The sequence below is a fragment of the Amphiprion ocellaris genome, chromosome 2, assembly GCF_022539595.1.
Source record: "Amphiprion ocellaris isolate individual 3 ecotype Okinawa chromosome 2, ASM2253959v1, whole genome shotgun sequence".
Classification (NCBI taxonomy): Eukaryota; Metazoa; Chordata; class Actinopteri; family Pomacentridae; genus Amphiprion; species Amphiprion ocellaris.
Window position 1 is genome coordinate 40,834,286 of NC_072767.1, and position 22,738 is coordinate 40,857,023.

The 22,738-nt window shown below is 40.1% G+C and overlaps 1 protein-coding gene across 3 annotated transcripts in view; it reads right to left on the minus strand.

The window, feature by feature from the left end:
* LOC111583907 (zinc finger protein GLIS1) overlaps positions 1 to 22,738 on the minus strand; it is a 90,758-nt gene that overhangs the window by 7,154 nt on the left and 60,866 nt on the right. For all 3 annotated transcript variants that reach the window (XM_035958607.2, XM_023293167.3, XM_055017358.1), the window contains 4 exons: positions 19,726 to 19,887; positions 16,979 to 17,089; positions 11,532 to 11,673; positions 7,604 to 7,784 (listed from right to left, as the gene is read on the minus strand). In XM_035958607.2, coding sequence (XP_035814500.2) covers positions 7,604 to 7,784; positions 11,532 to 11,673; positions 16,979 to 17,089; positions 19,726 to 19,887 — 596 coding nt within the window. The remainder of the gene's footprint in view (positions 1 to 7,603; positions 7,785 to 11,531; positions 11,674 to 16,978; positions 17,090 to 19,725; positions 19,888 to 22,738) is intronic.

Genomic DNA, 22,738 nt, shown 5'->3' on the forward strand with positions numbered 1-22,738 from the left:
AGCAGGAACTTTTCTGCAGTCGGTTTATTCCAGCATCTGTCAGACTGTACAATGCCGCATTATAAACTTCACTGTGTCCTGTTTACTGCTGCACTTTCCCCCCCAATTTACACCTGCATCCACCTACTTATGTGCAATATCTGATACCTCACCCTCTTGTATATAGTCTTCTACGTGGTATTTTTTTAAAAATCATCTGTATATAATGTTCTCTGCAATTTTTGCACTGTTTTTTCTTATTTATTCTTGCACTGCCTTTATACTTTGATACTTTTTCTTTGGAGCTGCTGTAACAGTGAACTTTCCCCACTGTGGGATCAATAAAGTTTATCCTTATGATTAGTTTCCTACATTTTGATGCCAATGCTTTTATTGAAGCAACATTTTGAATGCAGGACTTATGATTCTTTAGCTACATGTTGATGCTTAATTGTTTACGATAGCAGCACTTTGAACACAGGAGTTGAAAAGCAACATATTTATCATGTGGTGTCACTATCTTTAGTAAATTGGAAAATATTGCACTTTTTTGCAACTATTACATTGCAGATAAAGATTCTGCACACAAAGCACAATAAGTTCATGAAATGTCATCTATTTTTCAGATTAAAATGGTCAAAATTATCTCCATCTCAAGAAGCTACTTAAATGCTGTTTCCATAGTCATATAACATAATCTAATAATAGTCTCCTAAAGAATACTATAACTGGTGATTCTTTCACTACATTTTGATGCCAATGCCTTTACTCAAGAAGCATTTTGAATGTAGGATTTATAATTCTTTCACTGCATTTTGATGCGGGACTTGAAAAGGAACATGTTTTAGAGTGCGGTGTTGATACTTCTAGTTTTGTAAAAGTTATCAAAACTTATTCACTTTGAACAAACAAAGAGAATAAATTCTGAATGCCAAGGTTTGTAGGATTAGCAAATAAATTTAAGTTAAAGCTGAGGTGATAATACTAATGACTTTGGGAGAAATGCATAGTTGGAGAATTGTAATTGTATGTCACTACAAAACTAAGGATACTTGTGTGAACAAAAAAAGTCTCAGACCAGCAAACATTAAAGGTCCACCTCATTTAAAGGGAAAATTTTGCACTTTTTGCATCTCTGTTACATTACAGATATAGATCTTTACAGAAAAAGCACGATGAGATAATGGTATGGGATTTATTTTCAGATATTAAAGTGGACAGGACTATCGCCACCTCAAGCAGCTAATACATTAAAATGCAGTTTACAAGGTAAGATATCATAATTTAATAATAGTTGCCTGATAAATACTGGAACTTATTATTCTTTAACTACATTTTGATGCCAATACCTTTACTAAAGTAACATTTCGGATCCAAGGCTTGGAAAAACTTAAATTTTAGTATTTTTTATAGTATGGTGTTGCTATTTTAAGTTTTGTAAAACTCCAAAGGGGAATTTCCAAATGCCAAAGTTCACAGAATTGGCAACTCTATCAAGTTAAAATTGAGGACTCTTGACTGTGGGAGAAATGCATGGTTGCAGAAATGGAAATATTTTCCTCTACCTGCCATTCTGAAATCACTTGAGTATCCAGTGTAAGTGCAGACTGTATACACTCTGCACCTGATTTCACCGTCTATCGCTACAGAACCGAGGATGCTTGTGTGCCACCTTGTGTTAGTCCAGCCCTGGAGAGGCTAGCTGTTAGCGAGGCCGGCTAATCCATGTGTTGGCACAGGCCCAGTGCGTGGCCATATGTTCCTGCAGAGAGCAGCATTCCCTCAGGAGCTGCTGTCAGCACAAACTCAGGAAACAGTTATACTGTTCATATTTTTACAAGCTGCCTCTATGTGCAGCTAAAGTGAATCATAAGCTAATCATTGCCAGCTGCCCCTGGCCCTACTCTCGCTGCTCTCCAGCCTGCTACCTACTCAAGCTCAAGGTATGAGGGGAATCTTTCATTTGCCGCATTAATCTCTCCCTCTTAAATTCATCTTTATTGACCATCCTCTGCTTTTTCCAGGCAGATCACACACTCCTGTCCAGCTGTAATGAGAGAGCGATCTGACCACTGACCCGATGACCTCTGAAGGTGGAGCTGGAGGGAACATAAAGGTGAAGCCATTAGATTGATATAGAAAGAGATGTGGAAAATACTCTTGTCTGCTGCTGAACTTGCTTCAGGAAGAGATGTTCGGAGAGTTTATAATAAAACAAGGGCAAGAAACTTCTTGGCTAGATTTCTTTTTGTGCTGAAAATACTCTGAGAAAGTTCTGTAAAGTTCCAGTAATGTGTTCAGCAGGAAGTTTTCTTTTAGTTTAGTTTCTTTTAGTTCCCAGGATAAAGTTCTCTAAAGATCTAAAAATGGTCTAAAAATGTTCTCAAAACATTTTTAGAATTTTGCAACAACAATGTTCTTCCTTTGTCATCAGGCCACATTGTGAAATGATTTATAGAAAAATGTTCTCAACAGCAACATCAGCAAATCATCCCCAGAATAATGTAGACAAAAATGTTCCACCTTTGTTAATATATGAAAAACAAAAACACATTCTGTCTTCTGAGGCCTCGATAACATCTTGAAAACATTTTCTGAAAGTTGGTTTGAGATGTTTTGTTATCATGTAACATAATCTGACAACATCCTCCAAACATCCTCTGAATGTTAAAACTTTTTCTTAGTTCATTTTTAACTTTTTAAGAACATTATTTGAAATGATGAATATCCTTAAAACGTTCTTTGAACTTTGGATAATTTCGTTTTCTTTCAAACATTCCTAGAACCTGTAGGTGATGTTGTGGGAACGTTTCCTGCTCGCTGGGTTTATTGTTTATGACGGCTGAATTTTTTGCACCGCTAACAAACACCAGCTCAGTGACTTTAGCTTGAGTTGTTTCATAAATTTTTTTGCGAGCAACATGAGGGTACTTCAGTAAGTCCTCAGCCTCACCAGAAAACAAGAGAAAGATTCTTCTTGCATTGTTTTTCCAACATAATCTCTTTAACTTTAATACACTTGGTGGACTGTCGCCATCCTTTTGCTGAAGTGTTGATGAAGTCGTGCATGCTCCTAAACAGCATGCACGACTTCATCATCAATCTGGGAAACATATAAAAGTATATGATATAAGGCTTTATATTATGCAGTTACGCCCCAAAATGGGAGTTAAGTCACTTGTTTCTGGGTGAAACTGAGAGCATTTTGATGTACCCTCATATGCTAAAACTGACGTCTTCTGGGACTGAGATTTGTGACTAAACTCCGCCGTTTGCATGCTACAGTAGGAGATCAGAAAGATAATCAAACCCGAACTGCTCAAAGCTGCCCTGAAGTCACACAACACCAGACAAAATTACTCTTCAGATGTTTGTACACGGACGTCAAACACATTACAGCTTGTCTTATTAAAGAGAATCAACCCGTGAAGTCTCGGCCGCTGTGTGGAGGCATGACTGTATGGAAAGAAACCCCAAAGATTCATGAACAGAGCTGCTCTGCTCCTCGTTCATCTTCCTTCACCTGCAGCTGACTGTCCCACCAGGGAGCAGGGATCAGACCTCGTCCTCCACAGACCCTCCGATCTCCACAAACACCCTCCACTTTCCCCTCTCATCTCCCCCCTTCTGCAGTCGACCATTAAGCCCCTCTGATGGATGACGGGGGCTTCTCTGGCGCGGATCGGTGGGAACGCTTCTGGTTCTGGTTAGCAAACTAAAACACTGCTTCAGAGACAGACTGCAGCATCTTGGCTAAAGCTAAGCTAAGCTAAGGCTAAGCCAGCCCTGCAGGCCCCAGTGTCATATTTTTGAGGCCCTCTATGCTCTCAGTTAGTCCCAGAAAGATCACTGCCCCCAAAACAAAAAGGATCCATCTTTAATCGCTGCCCTCCTTAGAGAGATTTTGACTGTAAATCATCTGAATCTTTTCTCTGAGTTTAACCGTTTGTGCTTAATTGAAGGCTGCCCGTTATTAACCGAGCACCGCAAAATGAGCGACCACCTCAAAAATGCCTTTGTTTGGGTTTTGCGAGATTGACACTCATTTTTACTGGATGATTGGGGAATGATAATGGCTGGGAGACAGACAGTGTAGAGTTACGAGCCGTGAACGTCCCCCTTCAGAGCAGGAACTCTTAATGTAGCTCTGTGCCGCCACTCTAATTCAATTAGCCTGTGTCAATCACTGCTGAGGTATCAAACCACCTCAGACTAATATTTACAGAGGGGCTCTAATATCAATACGCAGGTAAAAGGCAGCGGCCTCCCTTCCATCCCCTCCTCCTCAATTATATAACCACATATGGCCGAAGCAGTGAATGACAACATTTACCACCCATCTCTCTGTGAGCTCGGGCCGCCATGGTGGAACAGCCGCCTCTATGAGAGAGGCCTCGTGCCACGGCCATCGCCAAATGTATTTTAACTGGCATATCTTAATATTAGCTTCAGCAAAATGACACTGGTATTTGCAAAGTAAAAGGAGTCTAAATGGCCCATTTGAGCCAGAGTAAACACATTTAGCTATGAGGTCAGAGGCTGCCACACTAGAGGCAGGTTAGTTTGATAATTTTGTCAAAATGTTTAATGTCCTGCTAAACCGTTTGGGAAAAACAAGTGTAGCGCTGATATTGACTTTGGCAGCAGCCTGTATACTCAAGGCTTTAAACATGTAAATCAAATGCTCCATCTTCAAGCAAATACGAGTCGACGTTTCATGCTCGGATACTCGCGGGTCCCTGCCACAGCTCGCTTTTTGACTCCTCCGTCTATACTGCGCGATGAACAGATAAGACAGTGTGTAGGTGAACTCGTGAGTGCTTTTGGGGGCAAACATCTTGATTCAATGAAATCTGTAAATTTGGAAATTGCTGCAATTTTAATGCAGCGTTGTCGTCACATCAGCAGGAGCTTAAAAGTGGGGAATGAAAGATACACATGGACAAGGGAGGTTACTCATTTGGGCACTTAGGTTACATATGTAAGGGGAAAAAAGGTGGATTCTCACCACACACACACTCAGAATGATCAGCTGTTCCTCATCAAGCACATGAAGGAACAAACCTCACATCCAATATGTCACCCTCAATGTTTAACTCCCCCTACTAAGGTCCCTTTTCGCTTTCCATGCCTGTCCTCGCACCGCTAATTGTGCATGCTGTCGAGAAAAGAAGCACAGAAAAACCGCAAGGTAATTTTGATGGCGTTCTGCCTTTTCTGCTTTCAAGGCTTGAAACAACACACGGCCTTCCAGATGCTTCCAAGCGCCGCTCCGGACGTTTACATCCAGACGGTTTGGCCGCTCGACTGCACTGTTTGTGCTGGATGTCTGCTGTACCTCACACCAACCCAATCAAACGCAATCATGTACGTTTCCTGCACTACTACTATACATAAGCCCACACACAGACACACAAAGTAAGGAAGACATCAGACCTCTTTCTACCTGTGCTGTATCCACTCCCATTAAAGTGCACACAGACACTCAAAGAGCGGCACAAGAAATCACGTTTATGCAACACAGTCACTTTTGACTTTATGATGCTTGATTCCTTCCACTCTTTCTCAATGTTATTAAACTGTAAAAGAGTGTTTTTTTCTCCTCTACCTCCCTGGTTTTTTAGACACATTGCTCAGCGCAGTACAAACTGTGCCTCCTGACGACACTCTGTAACTCTACAGGCTCTCTAGGGAAATCACTGGCTTTAATAAGAAACATGCAGTGCCTCGCACACATACAGGAAAAACAGATACATGAAAAGAGCTGAAGTGTCCTTGAGCAAAGCAGTTACGCCTCTACAAGCTTTCTATCTAATACAGGGGGCAACTTGGCAAAGATGTTGCAGTTAATCTATGAATTCTTTTGCAAAAGATGTGGCACGAACGCCAAAATAATACTGAATTGTCTTCAGTTTTATTGTTTTGTCTTCAAAAGCATCTCCAGATGTAGCTATTTTCATAATTATCTAAAAGATGCATCATTGTATTTGAGAGTTCATTGTTTGTATTCCAATAGTAGCATATGATGGTCTATAAAACACGAGTACCTGCGGTACATTTGGACAAAATGACGCAATCTGTTGAGGGTAAATCACCAGAAGACGATACCATTCCATCGTATTGATCGCTTATGCTCATTTAAAGTGTGAATCACGTCCGCCCGGAGTAGAAATGTGTCACGATGACCGCTTGGTGACCAGCACTGCCTTCTCTTCCCACGGGGGACATCTTAGGGGTTGAGAAGTTTGATTTTTGTTTTGAGTAAGAAAAGCCAAATGGGTTTGTCAGCAGGACACACGAGGCTCAACATGATCTAAGAGGGTTCGGCCTCTGAGATGATAAGTGGGTGAAAAAACAATGGAAGCAGCGAGTGAGAGGCTGAACAGGGAGAAAGTTCACTAAGTGTTACTGACTTTTATGTACTGGTGAGGATACATATGAGTCATTCTGACTCATTTCACCGAATGCCCCGCGTCTGAACATCTTCAATTTGACAGGTTTTTTTCTTATAAAGTGGTGAAAATTAATTGAGCTGACAATGTCCATCCATCCATTATCTATACACCACTTAATCCTCACTAGGGTCGCGGGGGGGGGGGCTGGAGCCTATCCCAGCTGACTCAGGTGAAGGCAGGGGACACCCTAGACAGGTCACCAGTCTGTCACAGGGCTACATACAGAGACAAACAATCACTCTCACATTCACACCTACGAGCAATTTAGAATGATCAATTAACCTCAGCATATTTTTGGACTGTGGGAGGAAGCCGGAGTACCCGGAGAAAACCCACACATGCACAGGGAGAACATGCAAACCCCATGCAGAAAGATCCCGGGAAAGCCGGGACGTGAACCAGGGACCTTCTTGCTGCAAGGCGAAAGTTCTAACCACTACGCCACTGTGCAGCCCGAGCTGACAATGTGTAAAATCTATATAGTTTTTGAATTGAAAAAAACATTCTTAGACCAAATTTGGACCATCATGTAACTGATTTGTATAGTCCTGTCAAAGCAGGGTTGTACCATCAAAGACCAGATGTCCACATCATTGAACTTGCAAAATTTCAGGACTCTGGCTACATTATTTCTCAAGTTATGCACAAATGGTGAAGACAAAAGCACAAAAATTGACACTTTCTTTCAGAATTTTTAACTCAAAAACTAATCTTACATGCGGACCCAGATTTAGCACATTTTACTTAAAACACGTGCACAGAAAAAAAAATATGACAAATATGAGAAGATCAGGCATGAACTTGGTTTAAAATTTGGTGAATTTAGGTGGAATCACCCCTATGCACATATATAGATTCAAGAAATACTGTATTTGTTCCTGTTTACTGAAAAGAGACATTAAAAAAACAGCTCTAAAACTTAGATGCATGTATTTAGTGGCTCTTGGGGGTCAGTTTAGGTCATGTGACAGGACTGTGACAAAGCCTTACACGATCATTTGTACGATTTTCCACTCATAACTCAGTAAAAGTGCAGATTTATGTTTATATGTCCCACCCTGCTGACACATTTCTAATCTTCCCACCCTTCTCAGTGACCCAGAGCATCAGAGCATGACGCATCCCAACATCTGAAAACATCCACAGTTTGTTTTCCCCGGAGGACTCACCCGTCTCTCGCTCCATCCATGGCAGCCAGCGGCGACAGGTGATGGGGGCTGCCCAGGTCCCGATCCAGCCGGTGCTGTCGGGAGGAGGGCAGGTCGGCGGTGGAAGCAGAAGGGTTGGGGGTCGGGGAGAGGAGCTCCAGCGGAGCGCTGTGATGGGGGGTGCTGGAGCCGGCGTACAGGCCTGAAACACAAACAAAGCAACTCAGTAAAATGTGCCAAATAAGCTCAAGGGTTCAGCTTTCCTTTGAGCCAATTAAAAGTCATTTCATGGCAATGGGATTTTTTTTTTGGTTTTGTTTCCACAATCTTCATCCAATCAGAGCACTTTGTGAAATCAAATGTTCTGTTTGTGCTGGTTGTGATTTAGGATACATTGTTTGCACTGCCACGGGGATTGGCCCCATTTGTCCTTTCAGCTATTTTTTTCCATTATTACACAATAAATAAACTAAAATGTTGCATGTGTTTGAACAGTAGGGCATTTAAAAGGAGGGATTTGGGTATTTTTTTTATTTGCTGGCTTGCTCTAGTTCAATATGTCTTTTAGTTTTTGGTCATTTTTATGTGATATTTGATTTACATTTCATTATTTTCTACTCCTGCTGGCTGCACGTTGCCAACTTCTACTACTGTGTCAAGCTGCAAGCTATTATTAAAAACTGATCCAGGATGCCACGCAAACCAGGAACTGCAACTAATAACTGTCACTAATAGTTTTAGTGAAAACGCAAGGCCCAAAGCTCCCAAAGCCCAAGTTGCCATGTTGATACGGACTTGTTTGTCAAACCTGCACTTTCAAACCCAAACGTGTTCATTTCCTCCTTTTATAAAGATACAAGGATAAACCAGACAAAAGCAGTAAATCTAAACAATTGAGGAGTTTTTGCTTGCATGCATTTTCTCATAATATGTCTTCACTTTGTTTATGTGTCTACAAACCCTTTGGGAATTTATTTTCTCTCTACAAATCTGCTGCAATGCTTCTGCATGTGACAGGTGGCACTGCAAGAAAAGACCAAGTGCATAAATTAGTGAGGATTTGCAGATATGAAGTTAACTCAAGCTAGCTTGAGATGTTTCCGGCAGGTGCATAACCTCGTGCCACTCTGTTGCAGGAAAACTGGCCTAAATCAGTTTTGTGTGTAGGGCAGGGCAATGGTTTTGGGGACGAATGTGTGTGACATTTAGTGTTTTAATGGATTTCAGGCCTGTTTCTGTGCAGGGTTATGGGTAGCTGGTAGTCGGTAGGAGGTTAGTTGAACATAACATATATTTTAAAGCTTAGTCATTTAATTTTAAGCATTGAATCAGTGTGCATTATTCTACTATTACGATAAAATTGATTTTTGAATTTTTCAAATTGTTATTGTAATAAAATGTTTTTAGGATACTTCAAAGGAAGACTGTCGCTTCCCTGAGGAGAATCAACGGTCTGTTAGCATTTTTTTTTAGCATGGAACTAGCCAAATGTCTGGTAGCGGACAAAAACATCTGTTGAAGACTAGTTTTCTATTCTTTATTTATGTTTTGGTCAATCTGCTTCTTCTACCAATTATTAATCGTAATACAGTCCAATCAGGCAGTCAGTGCAGCTTCAAGAGGTGATTTTTTACTTGGTGGCTATGACAGTAATCACAAATTTCAAAGTGTTATCTCCCTTTATGAGCAAGGTTTAGTGTTTGCAATGTGCACTAGTGTAGTTGTGGGAAAAGCTGGGATTAAGTTGGATTAACATGTACTGTAAAAGAGAATTTCTGTAATAAAAACTCTGTACTCCTTACACTCCTTGATGGTTATTCCTTATGCTGGTGACCTGCAGTGAGGTGCTCCGTATTCTTTGAAACATGACAACTTTCCAGCAAGTTTAATTCCATCAACATGTTTCTCTAGAGGGAGCGACACTGAGTGTTTTCTGGAAAGACTCTTCTCCTTGCACCGCAAATTTACTCTTCTGCTCCGTTTATCGGCTGATTTCTTTCCCAGCATCCACAAGGAGGGGAGAGAGCGACGCTCCGACTGTCTGGGCCAGTTAACCAGCAACGAGAGCAGAAGACAGCAGGAGATGAAAGGAAGAGAAAAGATTGGTGCTCCTGGTTTTGCAGTTTTCCAAAGGGCCCAGCTGTTCTCAAGTGGAAGCATGCCGAGGCCTGATCTGACAGAGCTCTGAAATGGTTACAAGCTTGATTCATTACCCCCAAATCATCAATCACAGACCTTAAATGTTTTCCCCTTTAGCCCCAACATCTGCTACCACACCGGCAAAAACAGTCGACAAATAATGGCCGTGATTGCCTCAATTTCATCACTAGTTTTGCTTGTGGAGGGAGAGGATCTGATGGCACTCTTTAAGAGAATTATGCTCCGAACATGTTGCGGGTTGACTGTGAAAGGCTTCTGGTTGGGTTTAAGGGGGAAATCTGTGTGTGAGAAGGAGCTGGAGAGGTATATATACCAGCCACTCAGCATAGCAGCAGGAGCATGCAAACAACTGTACTTTAACTATGATGAGTTCTTCCTCTGGTTAATCAGAGAACACTCTAATTATGCTCTATAAAACAGAGAGGGGGTTTCTCGTAAGTCTCTGCTTCAGACATGTGAATACGAGCACACTTAGCCAGCGAACAGGAAAACAAGTTGAGCTCTGACTGGAAGCATGAGTCATTTTCTGCTCCACAAGTGTTAATGATGGGACGGCTGCCTGCTTTGCTTCTTCCATGCATCCTATCGGCCGCAGAACAAAGTGAAAACTCATGTAAATAGAGATCCTGATTTGCCAGCCTGCAACATCTTTGCAGGGTCTTGAATTACACCGTATCCGTGAATGCTTTGGCTTACAAAAGACAGTTCCTCTGGGGCTTTTTAAAGCATTTCAAACAAGAGAGGCAAGCAGCATCCACTCGGAAACACAAGGAAGTAAACGGTTTTGTAAAAAAAAAGTACAATTTTGGAGGCCTGCTTTGACATTTAGAGGCAAGTTCAGCGTTCACAGTCACTCAGAGTTCCAGCAACAATAACAGACGGCAAACAGGGAGCGAGAATGGATTAGAGGCAGAAAACAGATGTGTCCATAAACGTGGAGGAAGCTGCGGGGCATCTTGTCTTGTCTTCAGGATTGTTATAATCCACTTATCTCCCTCCTGCTCCCCGCAATCGAGCACGGTGTTGACTTCTCAGTGGTGGTCAAATTCATCAATTAGAAAAATTTGGAAGTTTAAAGGCCACATGCGATGAATAAAATTTTCCGCTTGCGGCTGCTGCTAATGGTTTTTGCAGACTTTGCATGACAAGAAGACAGGTTTAGCACGACATGGTTATGGAGTACAAACCAAACAAAAAGTGCGATGTTGTAGCACTTCCTTTGTAAACAGCCCGAGCATGACTGAAAAAGCTAATATGCTGACATTAAATGAGGAATTAAAGATGAATCATGCTGCCTGTGTTGTTTGTATTTGACTGTGAGTTTGATTTTCGCTGCCTGAGAGCACAAAATTATCACAATACATCTGCAGGAATGTTGACATGGCTGCTGATTACCACCAATGACTCGGTGATTGCTTTGCCAGGTGTTGGGATTTCTGGCGGTCAGACCTCGCTTGCTGGCCTGTTCGTCTGTTTTGGAATAAATATTCCCTGGCCATCGATATATTTGAGACACAGCCAGTCTTTTGCACTCACAATTCAACCATTGAGGATGTTTCTGCTCTTTCTGGATGTTGGATTCAATTAATTAAGCGCTATTCCTCAGTAAAATACACATTTTTGTTGAATCTATGCTCTATTTAGCTTCCATTGAAGCACGTTTTGTGAAACTGTAACTAGAAACCTGAGTTCTTTAGTTCGCATAAGGATTCCATTACTTAATGCCTTCATTAGAGGAAGAAGTTGCGCTGTCACGGTGTTGGATGACAGGCCAGCATCTTGTGTGCACCTGTGAAGATGTCTTGGCCCAGCGCTGGAGATCGGCCATCTTTGCCGTTGTAGAGGTGCTGCAAGGACGTGGAGCTCTGGAGGTGCTGCATGGACAGACAGTCACTGAGGACGTCCGGCTCCAGGTGAGGGCAGGGCCGCAGCTGAAGGAAATACACAAAAATAAGAATATACATCAAATATTTACAACAAATGCAGCTATTTAGAGAGAATTGCATCTGGACTGCAAGATTACTCAACCTCAGAACAGAGCACAGCTTCAGTTTTGTCTGTTAGTAGGTTGGACCCTTTGTGGGATGTGGGTTTTTTTGTGCTTTTGCATAGTTTTTGCAATAATATGATAGTAAAGTTAATCTGAAACAGTAATTCGGCAAAAAATAATAAATTGTCGGTCTAAAGGAACCAGAAGAAAGACCACATGCTTCTTTTTGAGTCATGCATTGGCCTTAGACGTAATAGGTAACTGATCACGGTACCAACTCAGAGCCAATCTGAGATTTGCTTCTTTTTCTGTCGCTGCCAACAGTAATGGGGGCAACCGAAGACACATTTCTGATGGATATTCAATCACACACCACGGAGAAGAAACCTAAACCGAAAGCTACTCGTGTCAGTTTGCGAAATGGGACATCTGCCTTATGGATCAGTGCAACAGCTGACCTCTGTTGTATACATCAGTGGATTTCAGCGTAATAAAACATTACAGTTGCTGAGGTACACACCAGGACTGTACTAACAACCATGTCGTTCCACCTCTCGGGAGATTTAGCTTCAAAGACCCCGAAGAGTGGCTACAGAGAATGGGACGGTACAATCGCTCATTATCTGATGTAGGCAGAAAGAAAAGTAATTTTAAACCAACAGTGTGTAATGAATTATGGGCAGAACAAAGACACTGACAGGAGGAAACAAGAAACTACCAAAGGTCTTACTGGAATTTACCATGTACAGCTGACTTTTCTTCTAGAAGTTAAAGAATAAATCTGGTTTCTTATTGTCTCATGAACCGAGACCAAAACCAACCTACTAACAAGTATTGCCTGTGTAGAAAAAGCCAGATATAGCCGATTCTTCTGTGCCGTACAGCTCAACTATTGTCCACGAATGATTAAAATCTCTTATAATTCTTTGATTAAACCCTGAAAAATTCAACTCCATGTATCAAAATGACATATTTACACTTTTTTCTATGGAAATAATCCCTTCATGCCACAAAATTCCTTAGGTGTAACTCTATATTGTTGTTACCTCTAGAACTTCTCTGCTCCTTCCTGCAGCTTGAGCACACCAGCTCATCTCTGACTAAACACTGTAAAACTACTCTGCACTACACAGTTGAAAGTTGTAATATTGGAGTAATTCAGCGACACACGTTTGAACCGGAAACATATTTTGAAGATGAATAACGATACTGAAAGCCTCGCTGTGCCAGCAGACAGAACTGGTTTCTTAGGTTTGTTAAGTATGAAACCCTGAAGTATGAATCTGTGTTTTTCAAACTGTCGTCAGTACGCTGCAGCTTCAAAGTGAAAATGCTAATTCACTACTTATTTTGCTCATGATGAGTCTTCCAGCTTCTAAAAACACCCTATGGACATTAACAAGGGCTTAGGGGGGTCTGTTGAGTGTTATGTTTCCTCAGTACGATGGACAGATCTGCATTTAACCAACCAATAATTATGGTAAAAACATTGTCATTTGAAATGTTTTGCCATAATTTCTGTAATTCAAAATGGTCTTGATCAAGTGTCAGGGCATTTTCTGGTCTGTCTTTTATTCTTTAATCTGAACAGGTCAACTGCTGTACATTAGCAAGACAACCTTAACCTTGCTAGTGAGGTCAGCTAGCTGCTTAACAGTAAATATGTCTATTTGGTAAATGGACATATTAAAATCTTGATTAAAGGGGGCATGTTTCTTTTCCTATGCTTGTTCACAAAAAAATAGGTTTCCAGTTTTAACCAACTGAACCCCAAGAAGCTTTTGGACATTTTTTTTGCCACATTTTACTCACTGTGGGCTAATATTTCATTGCAATATAAAATCCTGCACTTCTATGGAAACAGCACAACTATGAATGAAAGTAGAGAGAACAAACAAATGAATTCTTTGCAGTATAACAAAGTTATTGTAAAATAAATCTTTAAAAAAATATATATATGAACGTTCAGCAAGTATAACATTTTTGCAAGTGCCCACAGGTGTTACCAATATTGGAAAATAAATGTTGGCTCTACATACATTTTTAGTTTGTTTCCTATCTGTTTTATGTAAACATAGCCTGCAGTGTAGCTGAAAAATCCCTGAATTTTTGCCACATGACTGTTGCTCATAGATGACTCACTAATGTCCTCATTGCTGTTCTGAGGAGAGCAGAGTTTTCTGTTTATTACAGAATCTGGTTGGAACAAACAGTTTATTGTTCGCAAATTGTTAAAGGACATATGTAGAACAAAGTAATTAGGATGAAATATCTCGTTTAAGATTCAGTTTTGGATGTTTACTGACCATAAGTCATAAATGAGTAGATCAGTGACTGTCAGAAAGTTGCAAATATGATGATTCTTAACGTTTTTTACAGTTTCTGACTCTGATAAATGGAATAATTTTGGTGATTTAAAAAAAAAAAAAATTTATATCTCTAGTAAACACCTCTTATAACTTGGCTGAATTTGAAATGATCATTTAAATTCAATATAAGTCAAGTTTCTGTCATCGTGCTGTGATGTGAACTATACTGACTGATCCATATTTCTCAGTGGAGTGTGTAATAGTAAGAAGTGATAACTTTATGATGCCAAGAGGCATAAAAACCTGGCAGTGCTGCTGGGAGTCATTCGAACCAATGAGTCAAGTGTATATTTACAACACAGAGCTCTATTTGCAGGCGACAGTGTCATACATCCAAGTCTTTAAATCAGTCAGTTTTTCTGTCTGTCCATCGATGCCTCGGTTATTCCATAAAGATCAATCCCACATTTAGATTTTGTGGCTGAACCGTGGGTGGAAACGTTCCTCACTAGTATCAACACTTCGACTCTGCCCTCTGATTATTCCCACAGAGTTCATGGACTGCAGTGAGCCAAGCGGACAGACGATTTTATCTGACTTCCATCTTTCAAGACCTTCAGCCTATCTGGCTCCTGAAATCACAAGTCATTAAGCTTTTCAACATGTTTTTGTTCTTCGGTTTTACAGCTGGCATCCTCCACGTTCTGATTTCACACTTAAATACGGAATATCAGTGAATGTGTGTGTGAGCTGGGGATCCTCACCAGTGCCCAGAGAAGCATTCATCACAAGTAATTGGTGCTCTGTTTTCTCCACAGCGACACTCCTAACAGTTTCTTTTTCTTTTTTTTTTCTGGGCCGACTCCAAGAGCTGGAGTAAGAGCGTTTGTTTGACATTTGTCCACAACATCTGGCCACTGGGGTATTCCGCACTACAGCTTATTAACAATGCTACAAGCACACATGTGTTTCCCTTTACAACGCTAAGCAAAGGAACACATCATCCAGCCTGCCACTATCCAGCCCTTTTCCACAACAATGAGCCCTTTCTCTCTGTTATTTACTCACTTCCAGCCAGGGGAAAGAATGAGCTTTTGACCATGAGCACGATGAAATGTGGTCGAACCTGATCTATTGTTGGGGAAGCGGTTCTCAAAGATGCTCCTCCATCTCCAACCCCGGCCTCAAACCCCCCCGATTAAGGCAACTGAATGGATTTGTGGATAATGTGCATCAGATCAGGACAGATTATATGAAGTGGTCTGTTTGTAAAACTTGTTGCTCTGTTGCTGAATTGACTTAAATGCTACACTAGAGACTGAAAAGAAAAAGATAAACAGTAGCTCTCAAGTTGGATATGCTGTTGTGATTAGCCTACACAGGTTAAACCATCCATAAGTACTGTACATATGCCAACTACACTCGAAGATATAACTCAATCAACCCTGTTCCTACCACTTAATTAGAATTTTAAACCAAAAATGTTACTTTTAAACTGCAAACATCACTTTGAAGGGTTGGGTTGAAATAATAAAGCTGGTAATTGCATCAACTTAATATTGTGAGTAGTTTGAAATAAATTTTCTGTGTTGGTTGATTCAAAGCCAAATTCAAGTTGAGAAAACTTAATAAAACTGACAGGATAACCTCCTTTTTCTTCGTCTCAAGTTGAAAACTTGGAGTCCCCTCTTAATCGTAAGACTGCCTGTTAAAAACAAATCACATTTATTGATTTTGATAAACCTTTTAAATTACAAATATCTGTGTTGGGTGATTTAGGATAACTTGGTAATCAAATTTTTCTTTATTCCTACCATGTAATTAAATGAATAGTTGCAACATCTAAAAGTCTAATTTAGATAAACCTTTTAAAGTTGCAAACTGCAGTTTAATGGGTTGTGTTGATGTAAGCAGTTGCATCAACTTAATGTTGTGTGTTATTTAAACTCAGATTTCTACATTTGTTGATTTAAAACTGAAATCTTAATGACTTAATGACTTCTTCTTTCTTTACTCCAGAAAGTAATTTGAGGGACCTAGATCTATCATTTAATTAGATGCAGAATTTTAAAAAGTCTAAATTATTGATTTAGATACGTCTTTTAAGTCGTAAACATTATTTTCATGGGTTGTGTGGACATAATTAGTTGCATGAACTTAATATTGTGCATAATTTAAACTCAAATTTCTGTCAGTTGATTTAAAGCTAAATTTAAGTTGATGTAACTTATTGATAATGACTTAATTTTTCTTCACTCTAAAAGGGAATTCAAGGAACCTATTCTCACCACTTAATTAAATGAACTGTGGCAAGATAAAAAATCCAATTTAATAATTTAGCAAATTTTATTTTGAGGAGTTTAATAAATAAAAATAAAATAAAAATGCAAATAAAAATGCTGATAATTGCATCAACTTAATATTGTGTGTAATTTAAACTCAATTTTCTGTACCAGTTGATTAAAATCTTAATTCAAGTTGGGGTAATTTAGTGAAATTGACTTTATAACTTAACTTTTCTTCACCTTGAGTTCAGGATTTCAAGACTCCTTCTCTATCGAACCTTAAGACTGGTAATTAACTGGTGATTAAAAATACCTTTAATTGTACAGAAAAAGCTAATACCTTTAACTCAGTGTAATTTGTTGGTTGAAGACAATTTCTTTAAAAGTTGCAATAATTTGCAAAAAATGATGCAAATTGTTTTTTTTTTGTTGTTGTTGTTGAGCACAAACATTATTTTATAGAGTTCAGGTGTGAAATGGACCATGACGGATAATATTTTACAGTATTTCAGACTTAAAATTCAACTTTTGCTTTAACTGAATGCTCAAAAGACGAGAAAACAGCGAATAAAACGGTCCCGTATTGACATTATTTTCTTGCTACACTGCTGGTTTATGTAAACAGTTTCCACTCCAGAACAGAGTCTCTTACCTTTCTATGCACCTGTTGCTCTTTGGCCGAGTGGATCTTGACATGTTTGCGTAGGGAGCTGGGATCCGTGTAGCGCTTGGTGCAGCCCGAGATCTGACATGCGTACGGTTTCTGTGACCAGAGAACATATTTCACATCAGTTTTTAGAATAAAATGCATTAAAATTCACTTTTACGAAGGAAAAAGCAGAACAGCTAAAGAGGAAAGTGCAAAAAGAAGTGCAAAGACATACAGAAAATATGAAACTTGTTGAAGTAAAGGCAGAGTTAAAGGCCTACCTTTCAGCTGAGAGGAAAAAAGGGAGGAAGAGCAGAAAAGGGTGAAAGAAAAAGAGAAATATTTTAATACCAAAATATCTCTGTGTAAGACACGACAAAGTTGAGGTTTATTTATTATTGAGGATTTCAAGCTGATTGCTGTGTATTGTGTTTCACTACAGTTGCATTTCCAGTATCCCACTTTTTTACTCCCTCTCTCACCGGTAAGGTGATATACGTCGTTATTAGCTCTGGCTCCATACCTCCATGCTCTCTCTAAATAACCCATTGTTATTCAAACAGTCCCACTCATATCTGCCATATTTATTTGGCCAAGCAACATACCCAACACAGCACAGAAGCCCTCTGAGTTTAAAAAAAAAAAAAAAAAAAAAAAAATCAACATCTGTGTAGGCAAAATATCATTAAAGCTTGAGAAAGATTTTCCCCCAAAATGTTTCTGGCAGCGCAGGCGGCTGGGCAGGCAGCACGAAGGCCTTAGCAGGGTGTTAATGTGAAGCCATAAGCATCGGGGTCCCAGATTAGCTGTATCATTTGGCCTACTGTGGAAAGACTGGGCGGTGGGAGAAAAATCCATTACTGATAGAATAACACACGTCTGCATTCACATTTCGACGTAGGTGAAAATTCTGAATGATTTACTATTGCATGCAGGAACGTATTGGTGTCTGGCCAACGCAGGAACACAGGGGAAAGTATTCTGGTAATATAAATATTATAAAAATACTGCTGAAGTTAAACTGGTTTTCAGTTAATCTTTTTTTAATAGAAAGTAGTGAATGAAAGGGAATTTAAGGGTGACTCTGTGCTGCTTAAGCTCTCTTTCTGTTCTCTTTCTCTGTGCTCATAAAGCCTGAATCCACCTTTGTGATCAGGTAATGGAAAAAAGGAACCTTATTTTACAATGTTAAATAAAGAGAGACCCTCTATTGCAATATTTTAAGGCTCACAACTTAGCTTTTGAGGGAAAAAATCTTCATCTGTGTTAAAGAATAAAACAAATGTTTCAGAGGTTATATATGTCCCTGTCTATACATCCTGCCTCCTATTTCTTCTTGTTTTCCTTTTCTTGGACTTTTCCTTGTCTGCAATGAAGGTTTCATGTTTTTTAGATTGTTAAACCCTCTTAAGACAAATTTGCAATAAAATTAGCACCATAAATGTTGTATAAGTCATTCTAATCCAATGCACTTCGTCAAATTCAGCCAAATATCTCCTCCTGCTCTATTAGCTAGAAACAAAATCCAGTTTTTGTACATAGCCCTGGCTCTAAATGGGAAACAAAGTGGCACAGATTGATTCATACAATTTATATTTCAGCTTGCGTGCACATTCAGCCTTGTGCACGTTGAAGCTCGTGCACAGGACAAGCTAAAATGTGAAGCGTGAGGCAAGAGAAATGGTAAATCTGGCACATGCTAACATCTAGATATGCTAACTTGCTAATCATAAACAATCTTTCTGCAGAAATGCAGACTTCTCCCCTCTTAAACTTGACTGTATATGACTCTATGGCAGCAGCAAAAAGTGTAAACTCTGGATTCATATAAACACCTGCTTTATAATTGCATGAAATTTATGTATTTTAACTTTTGCAAGGCTCCCTGAAAGAGCTGCCCAGTTGGGTTGGTTTAAACTGCACATTTGTCATTGATTTTATGTTTTTATTAGCATCATCAGAATGAGTTTAGGCTGCTGTCGTGTGATAAAACGTGCAAATTGTTTAAAAATATAGTGGAGAAAAGTGGAAAGTTCCCTCGAATAGCAGAGAAAACAAATAAGCCCAACTTACTTAAGTGCATAATTTGAGCCAAACAACTTATTTACTCCCTGGCTGTGTTGGCGTGCAGATGGTGATAAAGTGGGTGGTAAATTGGTGGAGTTACTGAGACATGACGAGTGGCAGCGATGACTGACTCAACCTTTCCTTCCTTTTGCACAGGTCAGGGAAACAGGCGAAGCTCTGTCTGAGCTCTCAGCCTCGATCCAAGTCCGCTACGGCGCAAACTGTGACTTGGTCTAATGGCACTGATGGTTTAATGATCTGTGGCATGTCACTGCTCGAGCACAGAGAGTGAGAACGCCACACGGCTCACTGACTGACGGCAAATTAAAGTCTAACACTGTCAAGATGTGGAAATACCCATTGAGGCTTGGATGGCGGTACAGGTTTTTAACGTTGTAAAAGCAAAGGAGGGGTACAGTATGAGCATACATCACACATACATCACTGCTAGTTTCTCTACAACTCATTTTTGCATTTTGCATCAAGCACATGAGCCTAAGTGGATTTAACAGAAAGTAAATGCAGCCTTTATCTGACATATGTAAACATTTATAGGTCATAATTTTATGCAGCAACCCTTTCGACCACCCAGACTATTTTAACTGCTGGCCCAGGACATTTTAAACATAAATCCACTCTGGTGAAACATGGGCAGGTGAGAGAGCAGAGACTTAGTTTCTGACCGTGTCCAGGTGAGTGCGCTGATGCTTGGCTCGATCGCTGGAGTTGCTGAAAGCTTTCTGGCAGCCGGGGTGCTGGCACAGGTACGGCTTTTCTCCTGTGTGGCTCCTCAGGTGGATCTTCAGGTTCTCCAGACGAGAAAACGCTTTGTTGCAACCCTCAAACTGCGGAAGGAGGAAGGGAAGACACAGTAACGTCACATGGGCACAAAGACAACCACGCCGAGGCAGGTATGCACTGGACCACACGTGGGGGGGAATAAATGAAATGCCCACATGCAGAGAAGAAAAGAAATCAATCAGGGTGAAGCTGTAAATCTGGGCACAATGTGGGTTCTGTATATGTGTGACTCAGAAATAAGTTTTCCCACTCTTTCCCTCACACACATGGACACACACACTCTCCACCAGCTATTGAAAATGCTCAAGAACACAGGTGGTATAATTGTGAGCATTTTTTTCCATTGCTCTTGAGTTACGCTGCCAATCCAAGGACCTTTTGTTGAATCTACTTCAAAAAAAAGCACGCATGACAGTACACCTGCCTCAAGGCCGCCTGTCTAAACTGCAGAGGGGGAAACTAGAGTGTGCCATACGGCGGCGCTTAATGGGCTGTAATGCATAGCATGAGATAAGTATTCTGCTGTGTATAGTGCATTAGACTGACAAGTGACAGTGACTGTAAACAAGCTCATATCCGACCCAGCTTGGCTCATTTGATCCCGACCACTCAGCCAATGAACACCACAGATTTGTTAACATGTGAATGATTCATGAGGCTTCTCGCATGTCCGCTGCTGCTCTTCAGCAGAAAACGCAGCTGATTGGCTGATTGGCTGATTGGCGGATGAAGGCGGTTCCTCCATGAGGACCCCCTGCAGGGCCTGCTGGGTGAAGAGTCACAAGGTGCACAGGTGCACAATAGTATGGGAAGCATAGTTCAGTGTTGCATGTATTTACTTAATCCCAGAGGTAGTTAGCATCACTGAGACTAGACTGTCACTTTCTACAATAAGAGCAGGAGAGAAGTCAAAGCTCTTCAGTTTAAATTACTCGCAGCGAGCAATGAAACTCAGATCAAAACACACAACTACAAACTGGATATTCACCTTAAATATGTACTTGTTTCCATGCAGCTCAACAGCAAAATGTAACGCTGTTTTTTCTCCTTATAGCTCCTTGAGATCAACAACAAAATATAACACTGTTCTCTTCATGTGCAAAACCATCAGGTTAACGGTGGTCTTTCTCTCGATGGCTTTTGGGTGCAATAACAGAAATGTAGCACCACTATTCTGTATAAATGTACAATTCTACACACCATGTATGTCCTTCAGTTTGGTACATTATCCATCCTGCCACACCGGTATATATACATATGCATATCCATTATACCTCATCTGTACATATGTAAGGTGTGCATAGTCTTTATTGTATCTTTATTTTTAGTGTTATGGTGCTTTTGTATTTCTTGTCTTGCTTCTTCCAGGCCTAGCTGCTGTAACATGTAAATTTCCCCAGTGAGGGATCCATACAATTTATCTTATCCTATATTAGCGCATCATATTATATCCTGTCTCATCCTTCTTTAATCTCTTAATTAATATTTTATCTTTTTCTTGTCTTAAATCTTGTTATAGTTTGTCTTTTCCTGCATTATCGTATCCTAACTTACTGCATCCTAACATATCTTATCCAAGCTTATCATAATCTTCTTTAAATTGATCTTAGTCAATCGTATCAGTTTGTCGAATCCTATTTGATCTTCTCCTATCTTATCTTTTTCTATCTTATCTTTGTCTTCTATTAACTTATCTCATCCTGTCTTATCTTATCTCATCTTAAAAGTCAGACTCTGTCTTCTAAAGTAGTGAATGTTTGCAAATGCCTAAGCTGATCTCAGCATGAACAAACCTTCATCTACAACCTGTTGCCGAGATGCTGCGCTCTCTACTGTCCATTGTACCGCTGACCTTTAGTGAAGCCGGCTGACAACAGGTCGGGTTACGGCTAAGGAGAGAGTGACACCATTCTTCTAATGGGCCTTCAGCTCCATCGAGGTTCAGTGCTCATCCCTGGTCTCCTTCATTCACTCAGGCAGCGCCGGCCGGGCCTTCTATTCACCCGGGCTCCATTTAATATAGGCGAAACCTAAGCCTGTCATGGTAGAGCCGTTTTGGGTGACCATGCTGATCTGTGCATGTGCCTGTGTGGTGCAGTAAGAGAGTCTTAATCTGCCCAATTATGGCCACACGACACATAGATCCTCATGAAGTTTGAAAGAGCTTTGAGCCGATGAGTTTGGAAACAAAAGCTTCACTTTATCGTGATGAGATGGACGCTTTTTTCTCTACCTGTCTGAAGTTGCAAACTAAAAATTTACACAGCGATGGTGAAATTGGGCAAAAATAAAGGTGCTAGAACATAGGATGTGGGTTTATTAATGTCTTCAAAAGAACGCTAAGCTTGAAATTGTACTATCTCATCCAGGTACGCCTGAATATTGTTGGTGCTGATGTGACACCTGATCTTTGGGGACAATAATAAATGTCTTGATATCCTACTCTGCTAAAAATAAAGATGCTTTTCTATAAAACTAATTTTTCTGATCAGTATAGCATCTCCAAAGTGCCAGTACACATGCACAAATACACATATACAGACTTTAGCTAACTAATTTTAAAAAAAAACAAGAAAATTGGAAGTTAATTTAAAACAGCCCTTAAGGCTTTACTGATTAAATTTCAGCAGATTCATCCAGATGAAGACTAAAGATGAAAATGTTCAAAACCATAATCTGGTAGGAAATATTCACATGTGTGTATGCTAGCTACAGATAAAATGCTACAGGATTTATACCTATGTGCTTAAGTTCATTTTATTTATTTGGGTTATTTTTGCCTCCACAACATACTACTTCTTTTCATACTAGTAAACAGGAAGTGGCCAAAATAGACATGTGGATGCTAATTTTACTATTACTACTAATTCTAAATGTTTATTTTTGTAACACCTT